At 38.5% G+C, this 13,201-nt stretch overlaps 1 protein-coding gene across 2 annotated transcripts in view; it reads left to right on the top strand.

Moving 5' to 3' along the window:
* The window catches only part of tll1 (tolloid-like 1), a 396,079-nt gene that overhangs the window by 245,101 nt on the left and 137,777 nt on the right, over positions 1–13,201 (top strand). For both annotated transcript variants that reach the window (XM_073043080.1, XM_073043082.1), the window contains exons 10-12: positions 1,964–2,079; positions 11,699–11,801; positions 12,626–12,742. In XM_073043080.1, the coding sequence (XP_072899181.1) occupies positions 1,964–2,079; positions 11,699–11,801; positions 12,626–12,742 (336 nt within the window). The remainder of the gene's footprint in view (positions 1–1,963; positions 2,080–11,698; positions 11,802–12,625; positions 12,743–13,201) is intronic.

Here is a 13,201-nt window from a genome sequence, read left to right as displayed (position 1 = left end):
CGATCGACAGAACATACAGCATATTGGCTGTCCATCATATTCCGCGATGACAGTAAAGCTAGTACGGGAGTTTTTACTGTGGAAAAGTCGTTGCACTCTCTCATTCTCAGATATCCAGGTCCAGTGGTATGAATAGTCATCACAAACTGGGATCTTCCTTGGTTGCAGTGGATTACCATGACTTCTTCTGCACCTCGTCATGCTCTCGCTCTCCATGAAGTGTTGTAGAACCACCTTCTTGGCCGTTGGATCTCACTGTTGATCTCATCCACCCAGTCCACCGGAGCTGGCTTCACTGGATGAATTCCTCTGTTGATAACCATTAGGAACTAATGCACAGTTTTATAGTATTGTGGTAGTTATTGTAGTTCTCTAATTTGTTTTATATTTCATTTAAATGCATAATTTGTTACTCAATTAAATGGTAGTTTGTCTTTTTTATACCTATTTCTATGAAACTTCTGCTAATTGGGGCCGCTGCTTAATTGGGCCAAATGATATGGGTCCTAATGTGTCCCAATGTGTCCCAGTTAACTGGAACCCACTGCATATTGTATCTGCTACAGTCTCCCCTCACAACATACATACAGTTATAATACTTTGACTATTTCATACCACAGTACACTTGCATTTCAAAATAGAAGCAGATGTTCAGATATCTTCTCATTACTATATTTCTCAATCTCTTTAGAATTATATATGGAGAACATAATCAAACATTTATAGAATTGACCCTTTTATTGGATTCAATTGAATAAAGTAATCGTAGTTGATCTTATCATGATACTGCCAGCTCAGAATCATCTTACCTATTTTCACCTTTCTGAGTATTATGTAAGCTGCCATCTTTATTTGTGCTAAATTATATTGCTTAAGCATTTAATAATCCTGTAGCTTCCTACTAACAGATAGTTGAAGAGTGATACATACGTAACAAGTAATGAATAATAATCTTGTTCAGGAAATTTCAAGATTACTTTAGAAAAGCAGAATGCTCTAAGTAATTCAGAAGGTATAGTATAATTGACGGTGATCAAAGGTCATAGGTAGTAGCTTCTCGCTGTGATGTGTCTAATTTGTTGAGCATCAATTAAAGGAGGTGGCAAAAGATAATGTTATTCATACCAATCAAACACTAGTAATCTCACATGAAATGGAAGATGGGTAGCTTTCTTAAAACCTGCACAGACTGTATGTTATTGCTCTGCAGTAATCTCCTTGTTTAATGGAGCCAATAAAATGCTTCCTGCATGGTTCCATCTCTTGTGTATATAAAATACAGCTTTCAGAATAAAACAGTCGCAATGTTGGTATGTTTTTGATTTCAGTTTTGCATTATGATTATCGTTTTATACAGCAGTATGAAATAATTGGCCATACTTTCAGTTGTTGTCTGGCTTTCTATTAGTTCTCCCCAAGCCAATGCCACAGGTGCAGCATGATCCATATTTCCTGAGAGACCTTCTGGATTTCATGAATGCCCGAGGAAGAAGATAAACCATGGTAATTAATCCAACTGGGATTAATTACCAAACAAAATCGCCCCCTCTATTCTTTACAGGGAATTATTATAAATATTTGTTATATGTTGGTCCACTTTATTTGTAACCATTTCTGTTTTTTGCAGAGTCACTCTGAGGTCAGTCATTTTGGTGGGATTGGTATTCCTGCACTGAAGCATCTGAAGTGATTATGCTAAAGTCCTGGCTGATAAACCTATTTTTTTTATCCTATGATTTGAATATAAGAAATTCTTTACAGCAAAAATTCAAAGCCTGTTGGAGCAGTTATTTCATTGCTCATTGGTTATATAAGGAGTAAAGTTTCAGATTTTATGAGATTATTGTTTGGTTTGGTTGAGATTTGTAAACATTATATGTCTCTTTGTTTTCGGTATTTTGCAGTAGGAATTGGGCAAGCAATTACAAAAGGCTGTATTAAATCTCATTGCTTTCCATTACAGCTTGTGGGGAAACTCTTCAGGATTCAACCGGTAATTTCTCATCCCCCGGATTTCCTAATGGATATCCCTCATACACACATTGTGTTTGGAGAGTCTCAGTTACACCTGGTGAAAAGGTAAGATATTTGAATTCCCTTTGGTTATCCCATTCCTTCACTTGTCCATTGAAGTCATCTTCATTGTTTTACACATCAGCTGGGTGATTAAACGATCCAGGTAATTGACAAGACATACCGTATATGGTAGAGGGTCTTTAGTACAGCAATGCAGTTGCTATTTGCATGCATCTGACTTCAGATAACACAGAACTTGCAGGTTATTGCAGTGAGATCCAGGAATTAATCTGAATGAAGCAGTACTGTCATAATGGAAAGAGGCAAAGATATTTGTAACCAACAACAAATTTCACGTATACAACAGCTCTAACATAATGAAATTGTCAACATAATTGTCACAATGTATAATCAGGGAATGGTATTTGCGTATTTATCTGATAATGAAACTATTTCACATTTCATGATTTGAGTATTTGCATTCTTGCTGCTGTTCTGTTTCAAACAAGGTTTCAGACATGAATTAAAAGTATAAAATAATCTTATTAGTTTCTTCAAAATGTCAGAAACAGAATACCTTGAACTATGTTAAAAATGAACGATTGTTCACTTTCATATTCTTTCATAAACCCACCAGTGTAATTCAAGAAAAGCTACAGGATTATTTTCAACCTATTGAAAGACAAATCAATTGAACTGTGGAATGTTTTAAAGTTTTTCCCAGTCTCATTGTCCTCATCCTCTGGGTCTCCTTAATGAGCCCATAAAAAGCGGAGAATGGTGTACATGAAGAGGGATTACAGAATATTGGGGTACATCCGTCTACATCAACCTTGGGTATTTACAAAACAGAATGTGGCATTGAAAGCAAAGTGTACAAAGTATATGTATGAAAGGCTGGCCAAAACATTGCAGGGTGTTGGTGAGACCACGTCAAGACCAGTGTGGATAATTCTAGTCCCCTTATTTAGAACGGCAACTATTTGCAAGAGAAACAGTTTAGAGAAAAGTCATTCAGTTGATTTCTGGGATGAAAGGAAAATTGATATTAAAAGAGATTGTCTTTACTTGTGCGACATCGAAACGTACAATGAAATGCATTGTTTTTGTCAATGACTGGCACAGTCCGAGTGCGGGTAGTGCAGGGAGCAGCCCACAGGTGTTGCCATGCTCTGTCACCAACGTTACATGCCCACAATTTAGTAACCTAACCTGTACGTCTTCGGAATGTGGGAAGAAACCAGAGCACCCAGAGGAAACCCACATGATCACAGGGAGAACATCCTTACAAACAGATGCAGAAATCGCAATCGTTAGCACTGTAAAGTGTTACGCTAACAGCTATGCTACTATGCTGCTTAATGTCTGAGTTGTCCAGAATTTGGAATTTGGAAGGCTGGAAATGATGTAATAGAAAAATATTCTTAGGACCTTTGACAAGCTAGGGGCTGAGAAGGTATTTCCCTTTGTCGGGTATAAAGAACTTATAACCATAATTTCAGACCAATGCCTATGTGAACAAAATACTTCTTTCACTGGGCTGTGATTCCACAGGATTCTCCATTCCAGGGAAATAGAGAGATTGTATCATTGGATGTATTCAGGTTAAGACAGTCAGGCTCTTGCACAAGAGGGGTGTTAGTATTGATCGAGAAACAGGCAGTAAAGAGGAGATGATGTGAAGATCAGATCAGAATTGTAGAACAGATTCAAGGGTCCATATTGCCCACTCCTGCTCTCTGTTGGGGTTCTTATGATCATCTGAAACAGCTATTAGATCCCTAATGGAGAAATACAGAGATTGATCAGCGTTTGTCAGTTTATTTTTCACAGGCAAAGTCAACAGTTTATTTGCTTAATGAGACACAGTGTGGATGGACCCTTCTGGCCTTTAGAGCCATGCCACCCAGCAATACCCTGATTTAAATCGAGCCTAATGTGGGACAATTCACAATCACCAACTAACCTACCAACTGGTACGTCTTTGAAATGTGGGAGGTAACTGGAGCAGCTGGAGGAAACACGCATGGTCACGGGGAGAAAAATCTCCTTACAAACGGCAGTGGGAATTGAACCCTGGTCACTGGTACCATTAGGTGTTGTGTTGACCGCTATGCTGCTGTGCAATCCATCACTGCTTGCAGTTGAGAAGTTGAGCCATCTTATTGAACGGATGAAGTTTGCGTGGTAAAGGTATTCAAACAATCCTCTTGAGTAGGAATCTTGGTTTTGATAATGAGGTGCAGTGATATATTAGAGGATTGTGTCTGTCTTACAGTGAACAGTAATTATAATAATAATAAATACTTTATTGATCCCAATTCTTCATTTACAGCGGCAACATTTAAAAACACACTTAGCAGTGAGCAGACTTAACTAGCAATAAAGTACAGAATGATAATATACATAAAAATAACCAATGTGCAATAATAATGTACAGATCAATAAAACAGACTATTGTACTATGATGTGTGTTCTCCTGTCCAGCAGAGATGAATGTTGTATATGCTTATTGTATTTGGTAGGAAAGGTTTTCTATAACGATCATTGTGACAGTGGAGCTGAATGAGCCTGTTTGAAAGGGTGCTCCGCTGCTTATTCAGTAGGTGGTGAATGTGGTCAGTGCATTAGTTCATCCTCTCTCTCCTGCTCTTCCTTCCCACTTTCTCTTCCTCACCCTCCTTCTCCTTCCCCACTAGCTCCTCCTCCCTTCTTTTGTCCTCTGCTTTCTCCTGTTCCTCTCCTGCTGAAACTTCCGTAGGTAAGGGCTTTGTTCACCTGTTCACTAAATAATGATTTTTACAACAGATTTTGACGAAGGAAGAACGTCTGTCTAGTGAGTTCTGGAAAGGCTCTTCAGAGTGTTACACAGGGAGACTTCTGACTGAGCTCCTGCGCTGTTTATCATAGTGAAACTCAGTTGCAGTGACTAGAGTGCACATGCAGTCAAAAAGTGAATGAGGAAAGGACAGTCCCTGTCCCACAATGGTGATTCATATGCAATGTGGCTGTTGCAGACTAATTGTGATTGATTGAAGAGGTCTTGTGAGCTTTTGCAATTAATTGCACTGGCTACTTACTCTTACATCCTTTTCTGCACAGAAGGGAAAATGGAGGAAATCATCTCTCATTGAGCATGGAACATCAGTGATGTTGTTAATCCGGGGCATTGAGTAGAAAGTTTATGAAATATATTACATAGATGAGGTAGTGTAGCCTGGAATCATCCTGACTCTATGAAATTAAGAAAAGCAATGTCCTTGATATCAATTGTTAGAGTAGTTCATATACATGTGCAAACCTGAATTCAGGAATTGTATTTGTCTGTAGATCTCACAGTGACCTACCTTTGTGAATGCTAACATGTCCACAGAACACTGCCCACTGAGGTGAAGATAGAAGTATAGGTTGCTTTGGAGCAGGGGTTCCCAACCTTTAAGCCTTGGACTTCTACCATTAGCCATATTGGGAACCCCTGCTTTAGAGCTTGATGGGTAAAGCTTTACATTTTTCTTGGCTCTGTCACCTGCAGCCATCCGTGTGCAAAAGCTCTATCAACAGATGATCACAATTGGTTTTCCACTGCTATAGTGCCATTGAATGTTAGTAGAAGGCTCATTAGTAAGGCCCAGGTTTTATCATAAGGCAGCAGCCGACAGGATGGTGGGGATCAGACTGCAAAGATGCAAGTGACGGAGTGAGCGGCCCTTTAAATGGCAGAAATACAGTCAGCCCTCCTTATCCGTGAGGAATTGGTTCCGGGACCCCTCGCGGATACCAGAATTCATGGATGCTCAAGTCCCTTATTCAACCTGTCTCAGTGCGGTGGACATTAGGACCCAGCAGCAGAGATCTGAATCCGCAGTGTTTCTGTTCATGAAAATAATCACGATGGCGATTGAAAATAAAGTGGAAATAATAAAGCGATCGGAAAGAGGTGAAATGCCATCGGTCATTGGAAAAGCGTTAGGCTGCAGTCAGACAACGATCAGAACAATTTTAAAGGATAAAGTGAGAAAGGCTGTGCTCCGATGAAAGCTACAATTATTACCAAGCAATGCAGTGGTTTAATTTTTGGGATTTGGGGTTTTGGGTTTTTGATTCTCCACATCAAATTGGCACAGTGGAGAGTGCACTTGGGAGTGATCTGTCACTAGATCGAACTCAGGAACTTCCTGAGCCTGACGCTGAAACATACGTTCTTAAGTGTTTTATATGCATAGAAAGGTAAAATATATACTATATACAAATGCAAACATTTGACTAACTGACGCTAAATAATACCGGATGTACCTCTTCTTACTTACTTAGTAAGAGAACTTACGATTTTTCTCGATCCCAATCCACGGTAACCTCCGCACATCCTCCCATATACTTTAAATCATCTTTAGGTTATTTATAATACCTAATACAATGTAAATGCTATGTAAAATAGTTGTTATACTGCATTGTTTAGGGAATAATGACAAGAAAAAACGTCTGTACATGCTCGAACAACAAGTGCTGGAAGAGCACTTCCGGGTTTTCGCGATTCACGGTTGGTTGAATTTGCGGATGCACAATTCGTGGATATGGAGAGCCTACTGTATAGAAAGCAATCTTACCAACTGTGCCCAGATGATTCTTGATACAAAGTGCTCATTCAAATATCCGGAGTTCAATAAAAAAAAAACAACTTGGGAAAGTTTGCAATTGTTTTTTATTCCAGAAAAGTTCAATTTTCATTCACTTCATGATGAATGAATGTGCTACGCAAGCAAATTCCTAGGCTGCTATCTTTTTATAACATGTTATTTAGTTAAGTGAGTTTAAATGCCCCCTGCCATTTTGTGATTTGATCTCATTTCTTTGGAGTCCAGGCCTCTAGATTATATCTGATAATATAACTGAATATTACTGCATCATTGTTGTATTAGGGGATAATCCAATTGTTTAAACATAGCTGGTCAAATGAATGCAATAGGCAAGGCCCAAGCCAGCTATTAATTTGTTAGTGTGACCATTATTTTTCAAGGGAAGACTCTCTTTGAAGAGTTCACATTGGAGAAAAATCTGGTACAGGGTTACATGAAGTTGTTCAGTCTCAGGGTTAGATTATAATTAGCCTCTGAAGTCTGATCTTCTGGGATATGATGATATCCAAACCTGCAATACATCCAGCATTTTCTGCTCTGTGTTTCAGCTTCCTCTTGCATTTTTATTTGACTGCATGAATTCCCAGTTGCTCTGTTTTCACTTCGCCTTCTCTGGTCCTTTTTGTACTTGTTTCTACTATTCTAGTATGTTTGTACTTGCTCTGGCTGCTGTTTTGCCTAGTAATTATTGACTTCTATTAAAGTTTTTGAGCATTTAGATGAAGAATCAAAGACAGTTTTACATACACACAAAATTGTGCTAGATTTCTAAAAATTTGGTGTTTTTTTAAATGGACTTTTCAGAAATCATGTTGGCTTGGATTATTCTTGTAAGTATCACCATTTCTCAACCTTCAGCATTTATAATTTTCCAAGGCATCCATCAAGGAGTTCAGTACATGCAAATTCAAACATGGATGGTCCAAATTTACTGAACAGTATTGGGAGCTGCATCTTTCAAGATCCTTCCATAAATTGAGCAGCCTAGTTCAATGATCTCAAGACCTTGTGTAAAATTGCACCTGGCTGGCAATTTGCAGCCCAGTTCTTTTCATAGGAGATGATGATCGCTGGGAAAAAAAAAGAACAGAGAAAGAAAGATAACTTCCATTTTGTTTGAAGTTTCTCATTATTTATAGAAGTTTTTCTAGCAGATTCTAGTTTTGTAAGTAAGTATAAAACATTTTAACTGTTCCATTTCAACGGCTCTTTATCGTTAAACCTGAGGGTGGGCCCTTGCTAACAACCACATCTTTCCTGGGACTTTAAGAAGCCCACTTCAATGGTTCAGGATTTGCAACTCTTTCTTTGACTAAGCCTTCCCACTGGAGTCCAAAATGATTTGAGCCAGAAAGGTAAGCATACAGAGCAAGTACAGTGTCTATAAAAAGTATTCACCCCCCCCCCCCCATTAGAAGTTTTCATGTTTATCATTTTACAACCTTGAACCTCAGTGGATTGAATTTGGCTCTTTTTGACACCAATCAACAGAAAAAGATTCTTTTGTGTCAAAGTGAAAACAGATCTATACAAAGAGATCTAAATTAAGTACAAGTGTAAAATAAAATAATTGATTGCATAAGTATTCCCTCTCCTTCAAATCATTATATAGTAGAATAACACTTTTGGCAGCAATTACAGCTTTGATCCTGTGTGGATAGGTCTCTATCAGGACACTACAACTTTTCTCCATTCTTCTTTACAAAACTGCTCAAGCTTTGTTAGATTGCATGGGGATCATGCGTGAACTGCCCTTTTCAATTCCAGCCACAAATTATCAATTGGATTGAGATCTGGACTCTAAATTGAATATTCCAAGACATTAATTTTGTTGTTTTTAAGCCATTCCTGTGTAACTTGGGGTCATTGTCCTGCTGGAAAACAAATCTTCTCCCAAGTCACAGTTCTCTTGCAGACAGCATCAGGTTTTCCTCCACGATTCCCCTGTATTTTGCTGCATTTATTTTACTCTCTACCTTCACAAGCCTTCCAGGGTCTGCAGCAGTGAAGCATCTCCACAGCATGATGCAGCCACCACCATGCTTCACAGTAAGGAGGCTGTGTTTTTGATGATGAGCTTACACCAAACATTGCAGTTAGTCTGATGGCCAAAAAGCTCAATTTTGGTTTCATCAGACCATAAAACCTCCTTCCAGCTGACTTCAGATTCTCTCATGTGCCTTCTGGCAAACTCTAGCCAAGACTTCATGTGAGGTTTCTGCAACAGTGGCTTTCTCTTTGCCAGTTCCCCATAAAGCTGTGACTGGTGAAGCACCTGGGCAACAGTTGTTGTATGCGCAATCTCTCCCATCCCAGCCACTGAAGCTTGTAACTCCTCCAGAGTTGACATAGGTCGCTTGGTGGCCTCCCTCACTAGTCCCCTTCTTGCACGGTCACTCAGTGTTTGAGGATGGCCTGCTCTAGGCAGATTTATAGCTGTGCCATATCCTTTCTATTTCTTGATGATTGACTTAACTTCACTCCAAGGGATATTCGGTGACTTGGAAATTTTCTCATATCCATCTCCTGACTTTGCTTTTCAGTAACCTTTTCACAGAGTTGCTTGGAGTGTTCGTTTATCTTCATGGTGTAGTTTTTGCCAGGATACTGACTCACCAGCAGTTGGACCTTCCAGATACTTTTAGTACAATCAATTTAAACACCTTGACTGCACACAGTGATCTCCATTTAATTAATTATGCGACTTCTAAAACCAATTGGCTGCACCAGTGATGATTTGGTGTGTCATATTAAAGGGGATGAATAGTTATGCATCAATTATTTTGTGTTTTATATTTATGGTTAATTTAGATCACTTTGTAGAGATCTGGTTTCACTTTGACAAAAAAGAGTATTTTTCTTTTGATCCGTGTCAAACAAAGCAAAATTAAATCCATTGTGATTCCATGTTGTAAAACAATAAAACATGACAACTTCCAAAGGGGGTGAATACTTTTTATTGGCACTGTAAGTTTGGGTGTAGGGAGATTGTAGGAAATGGGGGTCTCGTAGTAAGACCCAGCCTATTAATCCACTTCAAAAGCAATAATTTGAGACAACAAACATTGAAATACATTCATTAATGTATAGAAACATTAAAGAGACTAAATTACTTATTGATAGGATACTTTACTACAATAGATACTTGGAAATGAATCCTGACACAATAATGAAGATTTTAAAATGCTACAGTACACTCTAGTAACTTCAGCAAGGAACTAAGTCGAGTTTGTTTTGACACTACTTTAGGATTGTTTAAAGTCCAGAATCCCAGCGGTAAGGATACAAGTTTAACTTTTGTTTAAGACAGCTTTATGAATAGATTTCTTCCAATAATATGTGACTTCTGATTAAAGCTTAACTAAGGTACTGAATATTTAGCCTGGATTATCTGGATTATAAATCTGCACTAAATCTTGTAGAGGTGCATTTATAGCCAGTAGCATAATTTTCATCTTGAAATTGGGTGTTGCAGAAATTGTTCACAATGTTAGACCTACAAAATTACCTTGGTGCTGCACATTTGTGGGGTCAATTGTACTATGGTCATATCTACCGGGATAATACAGAGCAGGCCAATCATGATCCATATCAACTTGTTACTTACCTAATGTTCTACTTTGGAACCCTGTGCTCCAGCTACCCTTGGTGAACATTCCCATGACAATAGAAAAATGACCTTCATTAGGTTTGTTTAAAGGAAGTATTAACCATTTGTTGGGGGTTCATTTATTCTGCTGCTTTCAATTTCTGTGCATCTGGCTTTTTCTAAGAAGGAGCTGTAGATATTTAGAACATCTAACCGTCTGTAACATCAATTGTTCTGAAACAGGGACACAGGCTCTGTCTAGTCAAGGAGAACAAACTGTATATAGATGGGGTTCAACAAGTTGAGCGATAAGACAATTAATCTATGTTTACAATCCCCACATGGTAGAGAGTGTAATTGATTATAGTATTGCCTGTCATCTTTGTATCAGATGGAAATTTAGCTTGACAATTTTCAAGCTGACGTGTAGAAATGGTGCATTGTCTGGGTGGGGTGGGGGGTGGTCAGGAACGGGTTTACTGATGGCTTGCAGCATTTCCGCACCAGTCCCTGTGCCAATTGAAATTGACATCCGTGTGATTGATAATCCCAAATAATGTTCCCTTATTCCTTCCCCACCTTTGTCTTCTGATAGGATCTGCACCATTGAAGAGCTGATCCAAGTGCCCTACAGAGGAACGTTTCAAGAGAAAGAGTTTCATTGGGCATTTGAATGAGATGGGGCAGGATTCATTGTCAAAAGGCATGGCAGGCAGTCATAAAATTGGTGTGTTCACTGTAGAAACTGTTTGATTTTCAACTTCCACCAGCAAGGCATTTTCCGTAACAGGTGGTTTATTGGCACTGTCAATATAATGCCTGGGTGCCAAATTCAAGATCCAATCCGGTGTTATTTATTCACAAAGAAAATGTCACTTTTTGTTATGTAAATGCTGCTTTGATGGCAAGGACAGAGATTCCTGTTGTTTTGAACCCCCAGGATATGCAGCAGGCAGGATTTTTCATTTTCCTACACAAACACATGAGAATATTGCAAGCCTCTTGTTATTTTTGTCTGACCTTTTGAGGCTACAGCAGAACTAACCTAATTCACTACAGCCTTCCGGCTAAACATTCTGAGGTTTAGTCATGATAATTTATGATTTTCCCTATATACACATTCTGGAACTAAGTTGAGCTGAAAATAAAATTAACAAAAAACTAAGTGGGATACTATTAATTGGAATTCAAGGCTTGGTTATTTCTTTTTATCCATATAATTACATCTTTACATCCAACCTTTTAATGGGAGTTTCTTGAGCTGTGGTGTGTAAAGTTGCATTGTATTATTAGTGCCAAGTGTAACTGATCTTTCTTGCATCCTATCTTTAATATTGGCATTTTATGTTGATATTGAATCCTGATCTTAACAAATTTCCGTATGGAAAATTCTAAATATTTTGCTGTAGTTTATAAGTTTGGGGGATAGATTTTAAGACTTACTTTGTTTCTATTGCAGATTGTTTTGAATTTTACAACCATGGATCTCTTTAAGAGTCGCCTCTGCTGGTATGACTACATAGAAGTACGAGATGGTTATTGGAGAAAGGCACCACTTCTTGGTATTGAACTTTGTCAAGTTAGGACTCATTGTTGTAGCAGTGAATTTAAGTTTTTAACAATATCCTTTGTCTTCCCAAAAATGGAGCTCATCAGATAATTCTCTTGCAATGAAGGCTCACAGCACAGTGAAGCAGCTAGTTGAGTAGCATCAGAGACCTGAGTTCAGTCCTGACTCTGTGTAGGAACTGTATGTTCTCCCTCTGACCATGTGGGTGTCCTCCAGGTACTCCAGTTTCTTTCCATGTCCTAAAGACCAACGGTTGGTCAGTTAATTGGCCACTGTAAATTGCCCGTAGTGTGCAGCTGAGTGGTTGCATTGATGAGAATACAGGGAGAATAAAATGAGATTTGTGTCAATGGGTGGTTGATGTTTGACATGGATTCACTGGGTGAAAAGGCCTTTTTCCATGTCCTGTCTCACTGTCACTATGATACCATTGCATTTCTGAATTTTTTTATAGTGGCTGGTAAGGCACTTAGGAAATCCACAATAGCAGAATAACATATTCAGTCTGGCTTCTAAGGAAGGAACTCGACATGTATTTTTTCTGTCTAGAAAGAAAATTGCATGATATAGCACCTTTCACAGTATCAGGATGTCCTGATGTAATTTGTTAATTAATGAAGTGCTTCCTTGAAGTCTAGTCTTTGGTGTCATCTTGGAATCTCCAATTAAAGTACAAATAATAAAATGAAGCAAGTAATATAGGGGCTGTTTTACAAACTGGAGTTTAACAGTGAGTCTACATGCATTTGTTAACTTAGAGAATGTGCTTTGATTTAGGAATGCACTGAACACCTCCTGTATGGTTTCTTTTTCCAGGTAGATTCTGTGGTGATAAGCTGCCCGAGGTTCAAACTTCCACCGATAGCAGGATGTGGATTGAATTCCGCAGCAGCAGTAACTGGGTAGGAAAGGGTTTTGCTGCAATTTATGAAGGTAGACTTTGAATTATATTACTTTTAATAATTAATCAAAAATGTTTGCATAACAGTCTGATGTTTTTTTACTTAACAATCCACAATTTCCTGATTGCATTACCTGACCAGTTTTTATTTGCTGTCAGTGAAACCTTGCTGCTTGTAGGTTATCTGTTGTGCCTGCCCTAGTAACAATGCTGAAAGTAAACATGAGCCTGTAAAGCATTTTTCAACATCCTGATAACAAGGATACCAGCTAAAGGCACATTTAAATACTGCAAGAACTTGATACTGTATGAACTTGAAGCATTTGAAATTAATTCACATTTCTAGTTCTTAGGATGTTCCTAAACCCACATGTGTAGTGAATTATTATTGACGTATAGAAGTCAGTATAGCAGTAATCACTAAGTGATTCTCTTATGGCATGGGAACAGGCCCTATGGGCTAACTTGTCCATGCTGACCCAGGTGCCTCC

This window comes from Hemitrygon akajei, chromosome 4 (assembly GCF_048418815.1).
Source record: "Hemitrygon akajei chromosome 4, sHemAka1.3, whole genome shotgun sequence".
NCBI lineage: Eukaryota > Metazoa > Chordata > Chondrichthyes > Myliobatiformes > Dasyatidae > Hemitrygon > Hemitrygon akajei.
Note: the sequence above shows the minus strand (reverse complement) of the source record. Positions and strands in the feature narration are given on the sequence as shown.